Genomic DNA, 21,202 nt, shown 5'->3' on the forward strand with positions numbered 1-21,202 from the left:
TGGTTGGTAGACTGTGGTTAGTAGACTGTGGTTGGTGGTTGGTAGACTGTGGTTGGTGGTTAGTAGACTGTGGTTGATGGTTGGTAGACTGTGGCTGGTAGACTGTGGTTGGTAGTTAGTAGACTGTGGTTGGTAGACTGTGGTTGAGGGTTGGTAGACTGTGGTTGGTAGACTGTGGTTGATGGTTAGTAGACTGTGGTTGGTAGACTGTGGTTGATGGTTGGTAGACTATGTTTGGTAGACTGTGGTTGATGGTTGGTAGACTGTGGTTGGTGGTCATTAGACTGTGGTTGGTAGACTGTGGTTTATGGTTGGTAGACTGGCTGGTAGACTGTGGTTGGTAAACTGTGGTTGATGGTTGGTAGATTGGTTGGTAGACTGTGGTTGGTGGTTAGTAGACTGGTTGGTAGACTGTGGTTGATGGTTGGTAGACTGTGGCTGGTAGACTGTGGTTGGTAAACTGTGGTTGATGGTTGGTAGACTGGTTGGTAGACTGTGGTTGTTGGTTAGTAGACTGTGGTTGGTAGACTGTGGTGGATGGTTGGTAGACTGTGGCTGGTAGACTGTGGTTGGTAAACTGTGGTTGATGGTTGGTAGACTGGTTGGTAGACTGTGGTTGGTGGTTAGTAGACTGTGGTTGGTAGACTGTGGTTGATGGTTGGTAGACTGTGGTTGGTGGTTAGTAGACTGTGGTTTGTAGACTGTGGTTGATGGTTGGTAGACTGTGGTTGGTGGTTAGTAGACTGTGGTTGGTAGACTGTGGTTGATGGTTGGTAGACTGTGGCTGGTAGACTGTTGTTGGACAATTGATGCATAAAAAATAAAGCCTACAGTTTACATTACAGCCAGCTAATATCAAATTTTGTTTGCGAGACTGTAGTAGCATGAAAACAGCCACAGCAAAATCATTTGGAGTTTTGTACAGTTTGTGTTGTCATCAGCACTAAAGATCCATTTTGAATTATCCAAACTGTCGGAGGAAAATTTCATCCTATGCAACTGATCTGTAGCTGACCCTAGGTCAGACTGTGGTTGGTGGACAGTGCGTTCTTGAAGGCAAAACAGGTATATCCAAACCACATGTCCCTTCTATATAATCAATCCATATTTGTGTCCAGCAGTGTTTTTCTACCCCGGGGGACACATGACCTTTCTCAACTAGAATCCACGGTCCATATGTGCAGATGACCAATGATCGATGTATATGCTGAGCGCCCTTAGGAGTGATGAAGAGGGCGCCCTCCTTACGTGGATATGAGGCCGCTCTCCTCACAAGGAGGGGGTCAGACTTTCTGGACTCTCCGAGTGTAGAAACTCTCTCCAAAACTATTCAGCTGAATAAGTGTCCTGTGACTCTGTTTAAATCTGATGTACTCGCTCGGCTCATGTTTGACGATTTGTACGCTCTTATAATTTTCCATATTTCATCTTGTAATAAATGCTCAAACGACAGCGAGCTTGAGAGACTTTTGATTTCTCACAAGGAAATACATTAATTTCCACCACACAAACAAGGTCAGTTTGCCTTGTTTGTTATCTCCATTAAGTTGCAACAGTTTGATAGAGAGCTCAATGAAGACCTAATTGAGTTAGTAACATATAGCTATTCTAACTGTTGTGTCACGAGCATCATGAATGACAGGCACACAGAGGCAGACAGCGTCAGTAAAAAGGCCCACGAGTTGTCTCCATATGCTTGATGACTGTAAATCCCTGACATGAATTGCCTTCATAAACTATGACTATAGCCACCGTTAGCATTAACAGCTGTTTACTCACCAATCTAGAAGAAACATTAAGAATTCAAACTTTATTACTGTATTTTTTTCCAGAATTGTTTCCAGGAAAGCATCACCGATGTTAATTCTTGTTTTTATTCTGTTTTGCAAGACTTTTAGCCATTTTGTGTTTATTGTTCCATTCATCACAGCAAGAGGTTATAATAAGAGATGTCTGTCACGCAATACATTAAAGTCTTCAACATAACATCAACACTACTGTTTCTTCACATTCTGTGGATAGTTTTACTTCATTTTTTAATAGTTAAAAACTTTAAATGATCCGTTTCCCCTTGAGCACACCCTGCAGAGTGTTTGTTGTGAGTGTACATGACATGATTAGATGACTCGTTCATTCATACTGAGGTATCAGCAGCGGGTTAATGCCACTTTCTCTGCAACACTAATTGGAAAATGAACAAATTAAAGTAATTTGAAACTCTTTTAGTAACACACTTTGTTGCCCTGATTAAAATCCACTGTTGTTTATTAAATAAGAACAACTAGAACCCCTTAAAGTACTGAAAGACTTTCACAGGAAGTGTAGTAGATTTTATGGGTGAGCCATTGTTCTGTGCTGTGAATATAGTTTTTAAGATTTTCAATTAATTTCAGTGTGACCTGACCAAATTTTCATAGTGGATATTCAATTTGATTTGAATTTTTGGATTTGATTTATTTTGCACAAATTCAGATTTTACAAAGTCTATTTAAAAAAACTCAGTGCAGAGCAGGGAGAGGCAAAAAAAAAAAAAAAAACAGTTTGAAGCCTCCACCTAGATAATATTAAACATTTACAGTTATAGAAAATACAAAGTTTACATAATAATATCACTGCATAAAAATAATGGAAACAAATAACAACAGAATATAGTATATATGTTATACAACAATCACAGCAAAAACAATAAAGTCAATATAAAAGCAAAAAGATGTGATTATGGCGATGGATGAGAGTGTATATGCACAATACAGAGGGGGAAAAAACATTTGGGGCATCAGGGGGATAAAGAGTTCGTGCAGAAAAATACAAAGCTTCATAAGGTTATTCGGCCAGGTCATATAGTAGTAAATATTACTAGTTGCATTTACGTACTGTATAATTTGGGTAAAAAAGATGCATTGAATTTGCATGTTGTCATTTCGGTTCTCTGCAGGTACACAGTTTTGGTGTCTTCTGGACATTGTACCCATTAAAAATGAGAAGGGGGAGGTGGTTCTGTTCCTCGTGTCCCATAAAGACATCACGGACAAGAAGAAGGACCACGATCCTGAGCAAGGACCTGAAACTGGTGAGTTTATGGAAATAACGCTATCTTTCACGATGTCTCAGACGCATACAGAATCTTTTGGAAAGAAACCATGTTTTTAAGATTATGTTTATAAATATGTATATATTGTATGTGATTATACAAGTTTACGTTTAATGACTTCAAATGAATTTAAATTCAATAGAAATGTATTTGAATCTTAAATGTTTAGACTTTAATTTTAATGTACACCTCAGGGTTCTCACAATTTATTATTTATGAAAAAAAACTCCCAGCATGTAGAGTTAAAACTCTACAGAGACTAATGGAAAGAATACCAACTGAAGGCTAACAGTGAGTCACTGGAAACAGCTTAACATGTGGACTTTCTACTAACTGGGAAAAAGTGGCTCCACCAGTCCATGTTAAAACATACAGTATGTTGCCGGTCTTTTACATATGAATGAAATTACGATACATTCAAGCCAAACAAGTTCACACAATGCTGATTAAGTTCATACCTGCCAGGTAAATCTCTCAGTATACAGAGTTATTTAATATGGTGTCTGCTAAGATGTTCCCACGCAGCCTATACAAAGGCTGACTTAAATTGTGATAAAATAAAACAAATAATTGTGGACCACTTGATTGGAGGTCCACAACTGATTAATTGAGCCATTTGCCGCTTAAGACCCTGAGATGCAGAGGAAGGCTCTCACACGATGCAGACTTTGAGATTTAATACAGTATGTAAATCTGTGTAGCGGACGGTTGGAGGTGCTCGCTGACATCTACGTTCTGGTATGACACGAGCCTTTGGCACTGTGAATGGATTTAAAGGTAACTACACCACTAAATTTAAGTCGGAGGAGTCCAGGATCTCCAACATCATTAAATACTGTTTAAAAAAATATATATCTCAGCAGTGTGGATAACCAAAGGACACAGAGCCCAGCACAGTATGGCTAAACACCAGTTTCATTAAAACCAGTTCAATAAAACCCCAAAAATTATTTCAGAAAAACAAGTTAAAGCAAAGTCCAAAAAAATAGCATGCTAGTCATTTTAGCTCCATAGTTTGAGCAAAATTATATTAACCTTTCAACCACTGGAGACGATGGCAGCATGCAGAACATTTTACCCTTCAGCTGCAGTTATTGTAATTTCAAGAAAACAACAATTAAGCGTGAATTAATAAATGTATTAACTTTTTTCCATGTAAATCTCACCCTGATTAAATAAGTGTGTCTGTCGGTTGGAATTTGTCATCAATATTAATGACTTCCTTGGTACACAAGGTAAACCATACAGTCACATTACACACAGCTTGCTACCCGTTGTGAAATGTAAAAATGCAGATCCATGAAAGGTGCACAGTTGAAATTACTACGATGAATTGATTTAAGTTAAATTAAGGAAGTCAGGAATCAGTTGTCTGCATGGAATACGACATCTTTTGTGTGCACACGTATTGACATCACCCTCACAGACTCACAGACTCGTGTTCACGATAAGTCCTCCAGGGTTTAGGCTGTCTCAACGTCACATCTTCGAGCCTCTGGAGACGTCTGGAGCCCTTTAAGCACCCTTTTCGTAAGTCCACATTTCTGAAGACTTTGCCTGAAGGAATTACCCACAGTTCATAGCGAAATTGGAGACGTATTAAACGTGGTTCTCCTGCCGCCCACAAAATGTAAACAAAGCAAAGATGGATATATATTTATTTATTTGAAGGTGTGGCGTTTTTTCTTTTCCGATGGCAATGGAAGCAGCATGTGATGTCACGATAGAGCGTCCCATTTTGTCTGAACTCAAACACTCAAACACTACAGCTGTGACGTCAGCTGAATCAGTGAGTGTTCAGGGTTCAGAGTTCAGAGTTCAGGATTCAGGGTTCAGAGTTCAGAGTTCAGGGTTCAGAGTTCAGAGTTCAGAGTTCAGGGTTCAGAGTTCAGAGTTCAGGGTTCAGGGTTCAGAGTTCAGAGTTCAGAGTTCAGGGTTCAGAGTTCAGAGTTCAGAGTTCAGAATTCAGGGTTCAGAGTTCAGGGTGCAGAATTCAGGGTTCAGAGTTCAGGGTTTAGGGTTCAGAGTTCAGAGTTCAGGGTTCAGGGTTGAGGGTGCAGGGTTCAGAGTTCAGAGTTCAGGGTTCGGGTTTCAGAGTTCAGGGTTCAGAGTTCAGGGTTCAGGGTTCACAATTCAGAGTTCAGGGTTCACAATTCAGAGTTCAGGGTTCATAGTTCAGGGTTCACGGTTCAGAGTTCAGGGTTCACGGTTCAGAGTTCAGGGTTCATAATTCAGAGTTCAGGGTTCAGAGTTTAGGCTTGAGGGTGCAGGGTTCACAATTCAGGGTTCAGAGTTCAGAGTTCAGAGTTCAGGGTTCAGGGTTCAGGGTTCAGGGTTGAGGGTGCAGGGTTCAGAGTTCAGGGTTCACAATTCAGAGTTCAGGGTTCATAGTTCAGGGTTCACGGTTCAGAGTTCAGGGGTCATAGTTCACGGTTCACGGTTCGGGGTTCAGGGTTCAGAGTTCAGGGTTCAGAGTTCAGAGTTCAGAGTTCAGGGTTCAGAGTTTAGGGTTGAGGGTGCAGGGTTCAGAGTTCAGGGTTCAGAGTTTAGGGTTGAGGGTGCAGGGTTCAGAGTTCAGGGTTCAGAGTTCAGGGTTCAGGTTTCAGAGTTCAGGGTTCACGGTTCAGAGTTCAGAGTTCAGGGTTCAGGGTTCAGGGTTCAGAGTTCAGATTTCAGAGTTCAGAGTTCAGGGTTCAGGTAAAAATTATTTGGCTAATTTACCCAGTAAAGTAAGACTTGGCTGACGTGACAGATAATGCAGGTGATGGTCACTGTATTATATCACCTGAAACTAACAGAAACCTGTTTTTCTGTTAGCAACCATGTTTGATTTCAGAGAATTATGTGAGCCTCAGCTTTTTAAATGAATACATTAAACATAGAATATACATAGAATATGTATTTCCCATTAATTCCTGGGTAAATCATTTACAAAAACATGTAGCAAATAAATCCTAATTGGCTAACTGGTGTTTGTTAGCATCAGTAAGATAAGCTTGCCCACATCGTGCTAATGTTGAACTGTTAATTTTAGTCACAAACATTAAATAAGACTGAAGTTAAAGTAACATCAGGCCTGTAAAACTGGAACATTTCACTCTGTAGCTTTCTTGGATATTTAATGAACTTACAACTGTTTTTTTTTTTTACTGAAACGTCTTATTCTTAATGAGAATGACTCCATTTGGTTTAATACACATCATCTCACGTCCATCATGGCTCAACAAAACATTTCCTTTTTCCAAGTCTGACCCTGTTATAATAACCAAATTATAAGCATTATCATTATAAGCAGGTTTTTGGAAAACACAAACAAGATATATTATGTCAGTTTATTTTTGTCTTTTTTTTACTTCATTTTTATTTGTCTGAGTTTATTTAATTTTTTTCTACACTTAGAAAGCCTCCAGTAGCTTTTCACTTGCAAAGTCTTGAACATATATTTAATTAAGATGGTGCACTCATATAAAGTGAGACCTCAACCTCCTCCATTATTTAGTCTTTTTCCCTGTGGGATAAAAGTGAATTCCCCAACAACATTGCAAAAAAATCTCACCAAAAAAATAGATTTAATTAATAATAATCAACTTTATTTGTATACCTTTCATATAAGAAATGCAGCTCAAAGTGCTTCACAGGAAGATAACTACATGCAGTGTTTCACATAAGAACAGATATAAAGGAACATTTAAAAATATAGAAAAGAAATTAGATAAAACATGAAATGCTAATTGAAAACCTGTTGGTTGTATTTTTTTCTTGGAGCACACATTGTTGATTGAAACTCTGTTAATTATTCTTGCCCAGCTTTCATTTTTAGTGTTTCTTACGTCTGAGTGAGTGAAAAGCAGATGTGACCGTCTTGGAGCCTCTGACTGTTTTAAATCACTGCAAAGTGTGAAAAAAAATATTCATATTTTGTAATCCTGCATACATTATACCAGAATAAATATTATTTTTTTGATTTGTTAATCCTGTTGCCAACACAGATTTATCTGACATAATTTCAGTGTTCAATAGAGAGACCAAGTGAAAAGCAGCTGATCAAGACTTTTAAGAAGTGAAGTGATGAAAATGGGAACATTTCTCAGACTTCCTTTCAGAGCGTCTGTCTGTAGAGTTTTCTGGACAAAAAAAGCATCTGCTATAAATCACTTCGCCAATTTCCCCCCACTCGCCCATGTAGCTTCCTTCATTTGACTGAATGTACTGTCAAAATGATTGAAGCTTGCTTTCATACCCTCCGGGTGTGTTTTACCAACCACACGATTTATTTAATTTTGATTTCAAGCAACCAAAGTTGGAGTGCAGTGCACAAAACAAGAGACAGAGCAAAACAATACAGAAAGGAAAAGAAAGAGACAAAAGACGACTGAAATTCAGGTTTGTGCTTGATTAATTTTGATTCTGATTTATGTTTTGATGACTTGACACAATCACATTTACCTGCGCCTGCTCCTCAGTGGGAGTCAGCAGACTGGCTGAAAGGCTCACTTTTTGCACTTAGCTCAGCATGATGTGCCTTTTCAAAACACTGAATCAGGTAGTGAGATGGAGGGCGGGGGAGGGGTGGGGGGGCAGGAGCAGGCTGGGAACACATTTTTAATGGTGAAAAATCAAAGAGACTTTGACAGCTCAATATACAAAGTTCTGTATTTACAGATACTCGTGAAAGTACCTTTAAAAACAGAAACGACATGTTTGCGTATGTAAAAGAGTTCGTAGCTTCAGGTCTGTAAAATGGTTCCGATCCAGAAGTGTCTTCAGCTGCAATACCAGCGAGTGCCACTAGAGGTCGGCTCCAAAAAGCCTCCGGCTCCATCGACTCCCATTCAACTTCTCTCATCAAATCCAAAGTGAATAAAATGTGTCCATCAGTTATCTCGGTGTTGTTAGCTAAAGTCACTCCTTCTTATTAGTTTTCTGGAGGTCCATCTGAAAATAATCCCTCATTCATTAGAAAAGAAGATTCAAGAAGACCTGTTTTTGGGGGCGTGTCTGTTTGATTGACAGGCCTGTGGTGCAGTCAGGTTACAGCTATCGGTGGGCGGGACGTAGTATCGTCAGGTTTCCAATCAGATCGGTCAGATCCACCGCTGGCTCCTCCCCCAGCTCGTCCAAATATGGTCACTTCCTGCTCCAAACTGCTCCAAACTAGCAAGATGGTGACGGACAGAATCTGAACTGGAGGATTCATAACGTTCACAAATTAATGATGACATCACTGATGGATGATGATTGGTTCAGACATGCGCACTGTAGTAACTGACTTTATTAATAATTCAAAGTTCACTATCACCACGAGTACACAGGCTTTCCCAGATATGCATGTTGAGCAGTGTGGGTGACACAGTGACCTGCTGCAGACCTACGTGTGTCTGCATGAGTCATAGCAGTGTTAGCTCTGCAAATTAATGTCTTCCTTAAACACAGCAGTTTAGACAGACAGACATTCCTTCAGAAAATGTGCTTATTTGCTTTTTTTTTGTCTGAGAGTCTCAAATCTGTACTTTGAATATGGAGCTGCAGCGAACCACCCATTAGCTTAGGCTTGGCCTAAACATCTGAAACAAAGGGGCAGCAGCTGGCTGGGATCCGTCCAAATGTAACAAAGTCCTCTTATCAGCACCTCTAAAGGTCACTTATTAACATGTTATATTTTTTGTGTTTAAACAATCCAAAATCACACTATAAAACAACATTTTCCATTTTATGTGCTGGAGTGTCTTTTGGACAAGTAACTTCTTAGATTCTAGAAACTGGTGTCAATTAGACTTTTAACAATCGGCTGACAAATCCAATTGTTGATGGACAGAAAATGAATTGGCAACTATTTTAATAAATCCCATTGCTGCAGTATTTTTTAACCAAAAATGCCAATGATATTAACAATAACAATGGTAATAGTAATATTTGCTGGTTCTAGCTGAATAAATGTGAAGATTTTATACTTTTCTTTGATGTACATGATACTAAGCTAAATACCTTTTGGGTTCGGCCTCTTCACGTCTCAGATTTTCAGGAATTCGAAATTTGGAAAAGTGGGTTTGAGATGCTGTTTGATCATCAAACAAACACTTTGGTGGACTCACACTCTGCCCCACCCCACCCTTCCCATCCCACACACACACACGCACACCTGTAGGCCTGGTAACACAAACCAGTTCATAAGCTCTGAAATCTTTTATTAATAAGCAAAGGATGTCAGTGTTCAGCTAATTGAACCCAGCCCAGTCATGCTCTCCCTTTTAAGACACAACTAAGACAGTTAAATGAGGCAAGCTGGTGCCAAAGATATTTAGATATATATCACTTTATTTTTCATGTCCCTATGACATTTAGGACATTCCAGTCTAGAATAAAATTCCTAAAATGTATCTGTGATTCTTCCTTTTTGTCCATAAAACAATAGTTTTCTCATGTGAACAGGTTTTTCTTGCTGTGATTATTCCTCCTGTTTATATTAGGCATTAAACAATTCCTTAGTAACATACTTGCAGTGTTAGTGAGCTGTTTTTAGTGCAAAAATGTATTTCTAAACCTAACTGAAGCTTGTATGAGCTGATAAAATATTGTGGTAAATTTGAGTATAAAATCCTGCCATTGTTTGGTTGTCTCCCTGCTGAGATGCAGTGGAGGAAAAAAAGTACAAAGAAGGAGTTTTGTATGAAGACAAACTTTGTCTAAATTGGACGACTGAAGCCTCACAATTGCTTTTGGGTTTTTCTCGGGACATCTTTTAATGGCCAGTATGAACAGAAGCAATAAGTACAGATAATCAAATCTGTTTTAATGTTCTAAAGAGTTTCTAATAATTGTTTTAAGACAGACTTGGAAAATTGCAAAACTCTCCTTTAATGTGATGCCTTTCCTGTTGAAAGAGTTTGGTGAGGGTCAAGCATCAGTGCACTGTAAACCAATGGGTGAGTCGTTATGGAGAACAAAGATGTTTCATTTAATAAAACAGTAAAGCTGATGAAAGGGGACATCGCTTATGAATGAATGGTACTGAGTGGAGCAGCACGAGGCATCACTGAAGGTACATTCCTGTTGAATCTGGCCTCTTTCATTGTTAAAAGGAGCAATAATGTAGTTCAGCACACAAAGTTGAATCCTTCCCGCTGCATTTGTATTTCTCCTGTAAAAAGGAGAAAAATGTCTTGAACAGGTTTAGCACACCTTGTTTTGTAGAACAGGTGCTGATGCAGCGGAGAGAGAGCACACATCTTGTCTGTTCGTTTCTGAGTAACCCCCAACTGTACATAGAGAGAAAGAGAAAGAGGCTTTTATTGTACACCATATGAACAGTTTGAAATCCATCCTAGATGTTATGATGAAATCAAATTTACTTGCTGAAAATGGAAATGATTGGGTTACATGGGTGGTACTTCCCAAATCTTCCGGGGGAACAATTGAAATAGGAAATGAAAGCTGGAAATACACTCTGTCAGTATGATGGTTCTCTTCATCTACTTCATATGCTGAAGGCTCTGAACTTCTCCTTTGTCCTGTATGGAGTCTTTAAATTAAGTTTATGACAAAAAGGAGGATAGGGGTGAGATGCGGTGGAAGTGTTTGTTATTATTATTAATTCTCTTTGGAGCTAAATCCAGATCACTGACTTCTACCTTAAGAACACCTCAAGCCAACAGAAAGGCCACAAAGGTCACACAATCTGCAGCAGCATGTGGAAGTCTGAACGGTTCCTTCACTGAGACAACATCATGGGAAAAACAGGATTTCCATGAAGTCAGACGGCCTAAGACACGGTACAGGTGACGTCTTCACTGCCCTCCACCTATGAAAGGTTCTGTGTTCAGTCACAGCGGATCAGCCATAACCTGGTTTAAACTCTTCCCCGGTGTTGTGGATTGAATAGAGGCTCAGCATGTTTCCATCTCCTCCACAGATGAGGAGACGGGATTGGAGGTGCATCAGGTAACTCGGCCTCCAGGCTTCAATGCCAACCGGCGCCGCAGCAGAGCTGTTCTCTACCACCTGTCAGGACACCTGCAGAAACAAGACAAGAGCAAGCTCAAGATCAACAATGTGAGTTTCTCTGCATGTCTTTGGTACATTCATAGAACGGAGTTTTATCAAAGAACTTGTTCAAAGTTGCCAGTGAGATGATAGAATACAAGTTGTGTGAGTGAAATATTGTGTTTTAAGACACCAGTTCACCGCAAACACCTTATTATTTCTACAGTTGATCACCAGCACATATCACTATGGTCGCAGTTTAAAAACACGGGTTAAAATTAAAATACCAGTAATCCAAATATCCAGGTCATATATGAGAAACAGTATGTCACACAAACACTAATATTAGCATTAGTATTTTTTTGTCTTCATTTAAAGTGAGCATGCATGTAAGTATTCAATTCAATTCAACTTTATTTATATAGCGCCAAATCACAACACAGGTTATTTCATAGCACTTAACATGTTAAAGTCCTTACAGCAAGACTTTACAATATTATACAGAGAAACCAACAATTCAACAATTCAACAATTCAACAATTCAACAATTCCCACATAAGCTAGGAGGGAAAAAAAAACTCCTCTTTAAGGGAGAAAAACCTCCAACAGAGGGAAGAAAAACTCCTTTTAACAGGAAGAAACCTCCGACAGAACCAGGATCAGAGGTGGGCGGAGCATCTGTTAACAGAACCAGGATCAGAGGTGGGCGGCCATCTGCCTCGACCGGTTGGGGTGAGAGGAGAGCAGAGAGAGAAAAGGACAGCATAGAGATAGAAGAGAAGAACTGTTGGTGGAGACGACAATCACAGAGCAGAGACATGCAGCTCCATGACGGGACATCTGAAAAAGAAAGAACAGAAACTACACGAGTGAAGGAACTGAATGGAGACAACAGATAATAATAAGAAACTATGGGAGAGAAGAAGATGGTGAGGTATGAGTCAGTTAAAGAGTAGGAGGAAGATAAAATGGTAAATGGTCTGTACTTGTATAGTTTTATCACTTTTTGGTCTCAAAGCGCTGTAACATGTTTTTCCATTCACCTGTTCACACACTAATGAGACAGATCACCATGCAAGGTGCTGCCATCAGGAGCACATTCACACATCGATGGTTCACCATCAGGAGCAACTTAGGGTTCAGTGTCTTGCTCAAGGACACTTGGGCATGTGGACAGGGGGAGCTGGGGATTGAGCCACCAACCTTCTGATTAGTGTGCAACCCACTCTACCAACTGAGCCACAGGCTCCCTCGAGAAGAAGCTCAGCATGTGAAGAGAAGCTAAAACTGGAGAAATATGATCTCTCTTGTTAAATCCTGTCAGTACTCTTGCTGCAGCATTTTGGATCAGCTGCAGGTTTTTAATGAGTAATTTGGACATCCTAACAACAAGGAATTACAATAATCTAGTCTAGAAGTAACAAACACATGAATGAGTTTTTCTGCGTCATGCTGAGGAAGGATTTTCCTGATTTTATTAATATTACGTAGATGAAAGAAGGCAGTTCTGGAGATTTGCTTTATATGGTGTCTAAAGGACAAATCCTCATCAAAGATGACTCCAAGGTTCCTCACAGTTTTTCTGGAGGCCAAGACAACGTCATCTAGAGTAACTACGTGATTACAGAAAGAGTTTCTGAGGTGTTTAGGACCAAGTACAAGAACTTCTGTTTTGTCTGAATTTAGAAGCAGGAAGTTTTTGGTCATCCAGGCCTTTATGTCTTTTAGACAGGCTTCAAGTGTTACTAACTGATTAGTTTCATCTGGTTTTATAGAAAGATATAGCTGAGTGTCATCTGCATAACAATGGAAGTTGATGCAGTGCTTCCTGATGACATCTCCTAATGGAAGCATGTACAAAGTAAAAAGTATTGGGCCTAACACTGAGCCTTGTGGAACTCCATAACTAACTCTTGTTTGTCTGGAAGATTCATTGTTGACATGGACAAATGGGGATCAACGTAGATGTCTTCCACTGCTTTAACACACGGCACCGAAGAGGATAAGCATGTAACTGCTTCCTTAAACTTGGCCACGGCATTAGTATAACCACGAAAATGTGCTCAATGCAGATAAAGGGCCCCTGGGGTCGCTAACATATTACATACGCTTGTGCATCAATGTGTACGCAATTAGTCAAATAATTATATATATTAAAAAAGTAATAAGATTATTAATATTAAAAGGAAAAGCAACAAATCCTTTCATTTCAAATATGAAAAATGACATTAGTCATCAAATAGCTGCAAATTAATTTCCTGTTGTTTAACTAATTAATCAAATATTTATTTCAGCTGTGCCTGTCTATACTGTTGGGTAGTTTAATCTTTTTTAAAAAAAAAAAAAAAAAAAAAAGGTAACCTATCCATATGTGTTGCTGGGAAACATTTGTTTTTAAAGTAACAAGTAAAGAGTCAGATAAATGTGGTGCAGTAGAAGCATGAACTGGAAATACCAAAAAAAACACGTCATGTTAAAACTGCAGCACATGAATTTACTACACTAAAAACAACTTCATGATTTATGAAGACATTAAAACTGAGTGGATGTCAGATTAAACCAGTTTGCTCCTTGTATAAGATGCATCATTTTTTAAGGAACGGAAGTAAAACTGATACCTATAAGCTTCATGTATACTGAACAGTAGAAATGCAAGCAGATGCTTAATTATCTAGTTGAAGATAATGTTCCCAAACTTCTACCTCAACGAGCATCCTCAGAGCAGAGACAAATTTCCCAAAGTGTTAATTATTATTTCTGCTTTATCCAGCACTTCATTAAAAGTTCAAATGAGTGAGACCATTTTTATGTGACATCAAGTGGTTAACGAATGATTTTATATTGATTTGATCCACTCTTGAATTCAACCTGACAAACACGACTGTGAGGACCAAGTTACACTTCTGAGGCTTTTCATAAGGGCTGTTTTTGTTTGCGTGGCGTGAGCTTGTGAAGAGCTTCTGTAAGCGTGTGCATCAGAACACGGTTGTGGTGTGTGCTGGTGACATGTGTGTGCCTTTCATCCACTCCAGAACATGTTCGGGGAGAAGCCTCCGATCCCGGAGTACAAAGTAGCAGCCATTCAGAAATCTTGCTTCATCCTGCTGCACTATGGAACCTTCAAGGCCGGCTGGGATTGGTTGATCCTGCTGGCGACCTTCTACGTGGCTGTCACCGTGCCCTATAATGTGTGTTTCACCGTGGTGGGGGGGCGGGATGAAGGCAGCAGCAGCGCTCCACGCAGCCCGCCCAGTGTCAGCGACATCCTTGTAGAGATCCTCTTTATTTTAGGTGAGAGAGCGTTTTATAACAAGATTCAAAAACATTTTCTGCTGCAACATCTCTAGAGCCAAATTCATTGTGACATCGATGACACCCACACTCATGTTAACACTTGGTTGATTAGTGCTGTCTTTTATCTAACATTTTAAGACCTGCAGTACCAGGCAGGGGTTTGGAGACACCAAGCAGTCAATGGTTCCTATTTTACATTTTACAGTGTACAACAAAACTGATTCATCAAAACGGGACAAAAACCTTTAAACAAAACATAAAATGTTAGATTCCTCAAAATTGCCTCCTCTTGCTTTGAGTTGCTCCAAGTTACCCACTTCGTTCTCTTCACCAGCTTCATGGTCGTCACCTGGAGTCTATAAGGACTTCTTACATGTGTTGGGAACTTGTTGGCTGCTTTTCCTTCACTCTGCGGTCCAACTCATCCCAAACCACTCAGTTGGGTTTAGTTTGGTTTGTGGAGTCCAGGTCATCTGATGCAGCTCTCCAATCACTCTGCCTCTTGGTGAAACAGCCCTCACAGGGCCTGGAGGTGTGTTGTGGGTCATTGTCCTGCTGAAAAACAACTAATGCGTCCCACTAAGTTCAAACCAGTCAGGATGATGCGTCACTGCAGAATCTGTGGTAGCCATGATGGTTAAGTGTTGCCTTCATCCTGAATAAATCCTCCACAGTGTTCCCACCACCATCATCACCACACATGGAGACACCATCTGTTCACCTTCTCTGAGGCTCACAAAGACACAACGGCAACCAAAAATCTCACATGTGGATTCATCAGACCAGATTTCCACTAGTTTAATGAAGAAGGAGAGAAGCAGTTCTCTTCTTCTTCTGGTCGTCCTGACTGGTGGTTTCTCTGCAGCAGTTCCATCATGAAGGCCTGATTCACAGTCTCCTCCCGTCTGTGGCTGTTGAGATGTATCTGCTGCTCTGGGAAGTTCATGAGTTATTTCTAAGGCTGGTACCTTTAATGAGCTTCTCCTCTGCAGCAGAGAGAACTCGTGGTCCTGCTGTCTTTGGTTCTCACCAAACGCAGTTCAATGGCAGCATTCAAAGTTTTTAAAGAAACTTATCTTAAATTAACTTAAACAAATATCTTGACCTTTTCGGGACTAAGTGTCTTAGAGTTGTGATGGATTGTTTTTTTCCATGAGTTGAGCGTTTTTTGTCATAATCTAAATTACTAGAGTGGTTAAATAGAACTGATTGCTGTACACTAACATTTACTCAGCACAACACAACTGATGGTCTCATTCAGAAAACAAGAAGTTCCACCAGTTAGCTTTAATATGACTGACCTGTTAACTGGACATGTTTCCAGGTGACAACCTCATGAAGCTGGTTAACATGTTAACAATAATGTGCAAAGCTGCAAACAGTGGCTTTTTGGAGAATCTAAATTATGCAGCAGATTTTGATTATTTTCCTTTTTTGTTTACAACATGTTCTTATTTTACAGTCTTGATGTTTTCAGTTTTGTTCTACACAGTAGAAAATGATGAAACTAAAGAAAACCCTTTAAACCAGTGGGTGTGTACAAACTTTGGAGTGATACTGTAATTGGAAAGATCTCTGTTCATATTTTATCAACCGCCTGCTGATGGGAAGTCAGTCGAGTTTGGGTGCCTTTATCTGGGTGGCTCATGAGTCATGATAAAAGTTTTGTTGAAGATCTTAATGATGCATGTTGCAGTGAAAGGATATGAGCCATTCACAACAGGCCATTACTTCTCATTGCTAACTCATTTCCTAGAAAAAAGCTTCTTTGTGCCCAGTCTTGTGCACCTAACTGCAGGAAACTTGTGTGAGTGCCCTTCAATTTGCATTAATGGAGGAGAGAGCACAAACCCTCCATCAATCAACGTGAGCAATGAAATTAGATGAGCCACCCGCAGCTAAATGTCTGACTCCTGTCTGTCGATATCCCATTCGATAGGACTAATAGGCTGAATCTGTTTATCACTACGTTCACTCAGCAAAGAAAAATGGATTGAAATGTTCCCTCAAGCTTCTGTTCATTTGTTACTTCTTGTTTCATCGTAAAACATCCAGAAGCACATCAGAGTCACGCTGTTTATGTTGTTGTGTTTTCTACTTTTTAACAACAAGTTGTTTACATCTCGTCTTACATGACTGCTGTTCATGCTGCATTAATAATGTTTGTTTTTGTCACGATGCAACTTTTTTGGTGGTAATAGGACTTCATTGTAAGACAGAATGGAGCTTTCTGAAAGTTACTGAACATTCAAGGATTCTCCATGAGAGTGAAACTAAAGAACTGAAGTTGTTTATTGTTTCACTGTGACAAAGTGTCCCTGAATGTACCAACTGTGAAAGTTTTAAAACTGCCCCCGTCTACAAGTCCTCAACAACCTTTAACAAGCACTGAAACTGGACTTCAGCAGTATGTACATGTGTTTGTCAAGACAAAACGTGGCACCGATGCCGACACTGTAACGGACTGACGGGAATATTACACGCTTCGGCGTGAGACCAGGCTGCCAAGGAAGTTAGACATCTTGGAGAGTTGGATGACTACAACAGTGATTGATGCATTTAGTCTTGTCAACAGCCTGAAAAACTCCCTGGAAAGTTTAAAAATAAAGAAATCCTCTGAAATTTTTTTTTGCTTTGTTTACTGACTAAAATGTAAAGTTAACAATGTTTTTGGTGACGTGCAGAACATGCAGTTATGGTTTTCTTCAGATAACATTTGCAGCTGTTTGAAGTAACCCATCCAGCATGTACCGTGGATGTGATTCCTTGAACTACCAATGCTCCTTGTTATTGGTAGTTGTGCAGTGACCATGTATCACTAACATATAAGTGACACTTGTGCCATCCTGTTGGTAATCCCTGCTGCTGTTCTCATCCTCTGCAGACATATTGCTGAACTTTCGAACTACATTTGTGAGCACGTCGGGTCAGGTGGTGTACGACGCCCGCTCCATCTGCGTTCATTACGTCACCACCTGGCTCTTTGTTGATCTCATTGCCGCCCTGCCCTTTGACCTGCTGTATGCATTCAACGTCAGCGTGGTGAGTCTCCTCTGTGTGGGTGGTAATTGTGCGTCTGATCTATTGACCTCTGTGCGTTTGCACTAAAATAAAACCTCGAACCAAAAAGCATGTGACAGACTTTACAAAATATGTAAAAAGTCAGGCTGCTTCTTTTTTTCTTTTTTTTTCCAGCAAAGACACACTTGAACGAGGACATACGCTCAGTCTCCTGCATGCATTTTCTGCACCAACACATTGAAGGGAACGTGCCAAATTTGGAGAAATGAATGCAACGTCATGAGCTCCCATGTGAATTTATTAAATCAAGATTTCATCTAAACCGATGCTCATCAGACAAACCCATGGCACAGAGCCAATCTTTGGTGTACATACTGCATGTCTCATTTATTCATATTTCCATGCTCAGAATCCTCAAAGATGATAAACTATTAGAAATTAGGACTCACTTTTAAAACTGATTGATTTCATATAAAGAATAAATGAAAGCTACATCTTTTGAAGCAAACTGCCATCTGCACTGACAGATTATTGACATGACTCAGTGGATCATTTGGTGTCCGAGTCCAAGCCCTTTGTGAACTGATGAGGTGTTTCTCTATCTGTGCAGTACTTTGGGGTGCACCTGCTGAAGACGGTCCGGCTGCTGCGGCTGCTGCGGCTGCTGCAGAAGCTGGAGCGCTACTCCCAGTACAGCGCTGTGGTCCTGACTCTGCTGATGTCCATGTTCGCCCTGCTGGCCCACTGGATGGCCTGTATCTGGTACTTCATAGGTCGCAGGGAGATCGAAAGCCCCGGCTCCTGGGATATTGGTTCGTGTGAACTTTTTTCAACCATGCATAGTGTTGGAAAGTAACTGATTACTATATGTTTTCAATTACATATTAAACTAGATTTCAGTAGGGAATTTCATTTGATCTTTAATTGATCAGGCAGATTAGAATCTCTTTTCCAAGCGAGATCTGAGTATGAGAAACATTCACAAGAACACAATCAGGTACAACAGAACAAGGATTTAAAACCAGAGGAAAAAAATGTTACAAGAACCACAAGAAATACTGTACTTTCCTCCCCAATACATTCATTTAATAGGTACAGTTCCTAGTTTACTTTATCTAGCAAACATTTTTATACAAATCATTTCATTTTAACATGATGCAACACATGTCTGTAGAATAAATATTGTGTTTGTGAATAAATATTAAAATTAATTAGCAGCTTGTTAGCTTAGCTTAGCACTAAGATTGGAGTATTTATTCATTTGTAGGGGACCCAATACAATATTAAAGCTTTGTTGATATTCCGCAAGTATCTCCGAGGAGAATGTGAAAGCCAGCGGGCGGCAAAGAATCTCATGAACCTGTAAGGACACACAGACGGCCGCGTTCACAGGCAAGAGAGCAAACTTCAACCGTTTTAACTGTGACCGGGGTCAAAGGTTAAGTTTTATGTGTCTCATTTTATTCTAAACATCACACACACACACACACGCACGCACACATGTACACAAGCAGCTTGCTCAGGCATGCATGACTTATCTGTTTCCACTGTACTCTTCCTCATTCCTCGCTGTCTCTCTGTCATTGATTTGTTGCGACCCTATCTGCTCCTATTAGCATCCTATTAGACCCTATTAGACCCTATTAGACCCTATTAGACCCTATTAACTATCATTATCTGTTCAGAAAAACTCATAATGACAGACAGTCACACTGCCGTCAATTCATGTCAGCGATCCCTCAACTGACTGTTGAGAGACGGAGGGAAACCAGAGGACAACAAGGAGCAGCCTGACCTTTCTGTGACCACCTGATATCAGCATGTACAATACAAGCGCTGGACTAGTCTGTCCATCAATCAGTGGGCTGGTACCTCGCTATCAATAATTTAAGGGACAGTGGAGCTGTAATCAATACTGATTCCCAAATATGCACCCTGTTAATAAAAAGAAGTGCATTTGTCAGGGACTTTTTTCAGCTCTGGATTTAAACAAATTTAGCTATTCGGTCAAAAAGCACCAATATAGCGCATGTAGTGTTGGATATAACTATATGAATTCAATATAACTATATATAACTAATATAATAATAACACAACTAATGATACAACTTGGATTTATATTTTCTAAAATGTGGTATAAAATGGCAGCAGCACTCTTTATGGGCCACCTTGAATTTTTTCTGAGAAATCTTGTGAACTTTTCTCTCAGCTGTCAGGAGATGAGCACAACATCATCTCAGAGCTTCTTTTTGCTGAAGTGTGAATATTATTTTTCCATGAAGACTTGCTTTTTTGGACTGAATGTCATCTTTTTTTGTTTTTGTTTACAAAAAGCAATGGGAGATTTCAATGTGGCACAAATGAGTGGGAGGGTGTAAACAAGTCTCTGTGCCGGGTCAGATCAGAAAGTGGCACAACAAAACCAAATTCCCTCGTTGTTGTAAAACAAGGTGGTGCTGATGAAGCAACACCTTCAAAAACAATCAGTCGCGTCAGCAGAAGTGAATGTAGCTAGATAGACAGATAGTTACTTTATTAATCCCCAAGGGGAAATGTTCACGTAATTTAACATATGCACTGTTTACTACTCCAGGAAGTAGTTGGACCCTTAGCAACCACCTAGCAACCGAGAGGATTTCTAGTCTCCAACTGAATAAATACAGAACATAGAAACACTAAACTGATCAGCTAGCTCAGTCTGGTTGGAACAAAGATATCTGATGAACAAAGATATCTGATGAACAAAGATATCTGATGAACTAAGATATCTGGTGAACAAAGATATCTGATGAACAAAGATATCTGATGAACAAAGATGTCTGATGAACAAAGATGTCTGATGAACAAAGATATCTGATGAACAAAGATATCTGATGAACAAAGATATCCATGGACTCCTGTGTTTTTAACATTTTAGCTCCGTGTCGTGTGTTCAAACCAAACCGGTCCAGCTAGCCGCCGCTAGGATTGTAAGTGCGTGACTATCCGTGGTGTTACGGTACGGGTGCTCAGAGCGACCAAAAAGGACCAAAAGAGACCCGACTTCACCAAATGGGTCATTTAATAGACCTATAACAAGTAGAAACTACATTATATTACATATTATATGAAACTCTATTCTAATTATATTTTCCCATTGAAGAAGTGGAGAGGTATTTGTAGTGATGAGCAGGGTGTGATGTCATGATGATTTGAGGACGTTCATAATGTTCAGAATCAGAGTTGGACCTCCTTGAGTCCAGAAGATAACTGCCAACAGTGGCGGAAGTAGAATATTTCTAAACTGTACCGGTTTATTCAAACAAACACATGAATGAATGTGTTTATTCATCTCTAAGCGAGACATAAATTGTGACACCTTCTTGGGCTACAACCTGTCTCAGATCACATTTCAATCTGTCTGAAAGGTTTCTTGGATGCATTTACACTTCTGAGATCAGACGATCTGATTCACGTAAGACTGATGAGTCAGTTCAACGAGATCAAAGATTTACTGAAAACACTTTACAAAAGGTGAAACAATACATCTCGCCTGATTGATGCATGATTGATGCATGAATTAATGCAGACATGAAAGGCGTGACGCCTACATGTACCTGTACCACAGCACCAGCATGTGTCTCTATCGCTGACGAGGAAAACACGGCATACACTTTATTTTTTATGTAATTTCAGCAGTGTCATAAATTGCTGTTGCTCACTGAGAAATGAACCTCAGAGTTTATTCTAAGCTTAACTGTTGAGAATTCCAGAGATGTGATGGAAAGGAAATGAAGTGATGGACGGTGGAAGCTCTCTGCTCGTTGCAGATGATGT

The 21,202-nt window shown here is 39.8% G+C and overlaps 1 protein-coding gene across 1 annotated transcript in view; it reads left to right on the forward strand.

The window, feature by feature from the left end:
- Window positions 1-21,202, forward strand: part of kcnh3 (potassium voltage-gated channel, subfamily H (eag-related), member 3) — a 147,016-nt gene that overhangs the window by 97,224 nt on the left and 28,590 nt on the right. The window contains 5 exon segments of the mRNA XM_069177374.1: window positions 2,936-3,070; window positions 11,001-11,140; window positions 14,104-14,362; window positions 17,250-17,407; window positions 17,997-18,198. Of these exon segments, the coding sequence (XP_069033475.1) occupies window positions 2,936-3,070; window positions 11,001-11,140; window positions 14,104-14,362; window positions 17,250-17,407; window positions 17,997-18,198 (894 nt within the window).

This window comes from Embiotoca jacksoni, unplaced genomic scaffold (assembly GCF_022577435.1).
Source record: "Embiotoca jacksoni isolate LCO1_2020_lvr unplaced genomic scaffold, fEmbJac1.0.p SCAF_72, whole genome shotgun sequence".
NCBI classification, from domain to species: domain Eukaryota; kingdom Metazoa; phylum Chordata; class Actinopteri; family Embiotocidae; genus Embiotoca; species Embiotoca jacksoni.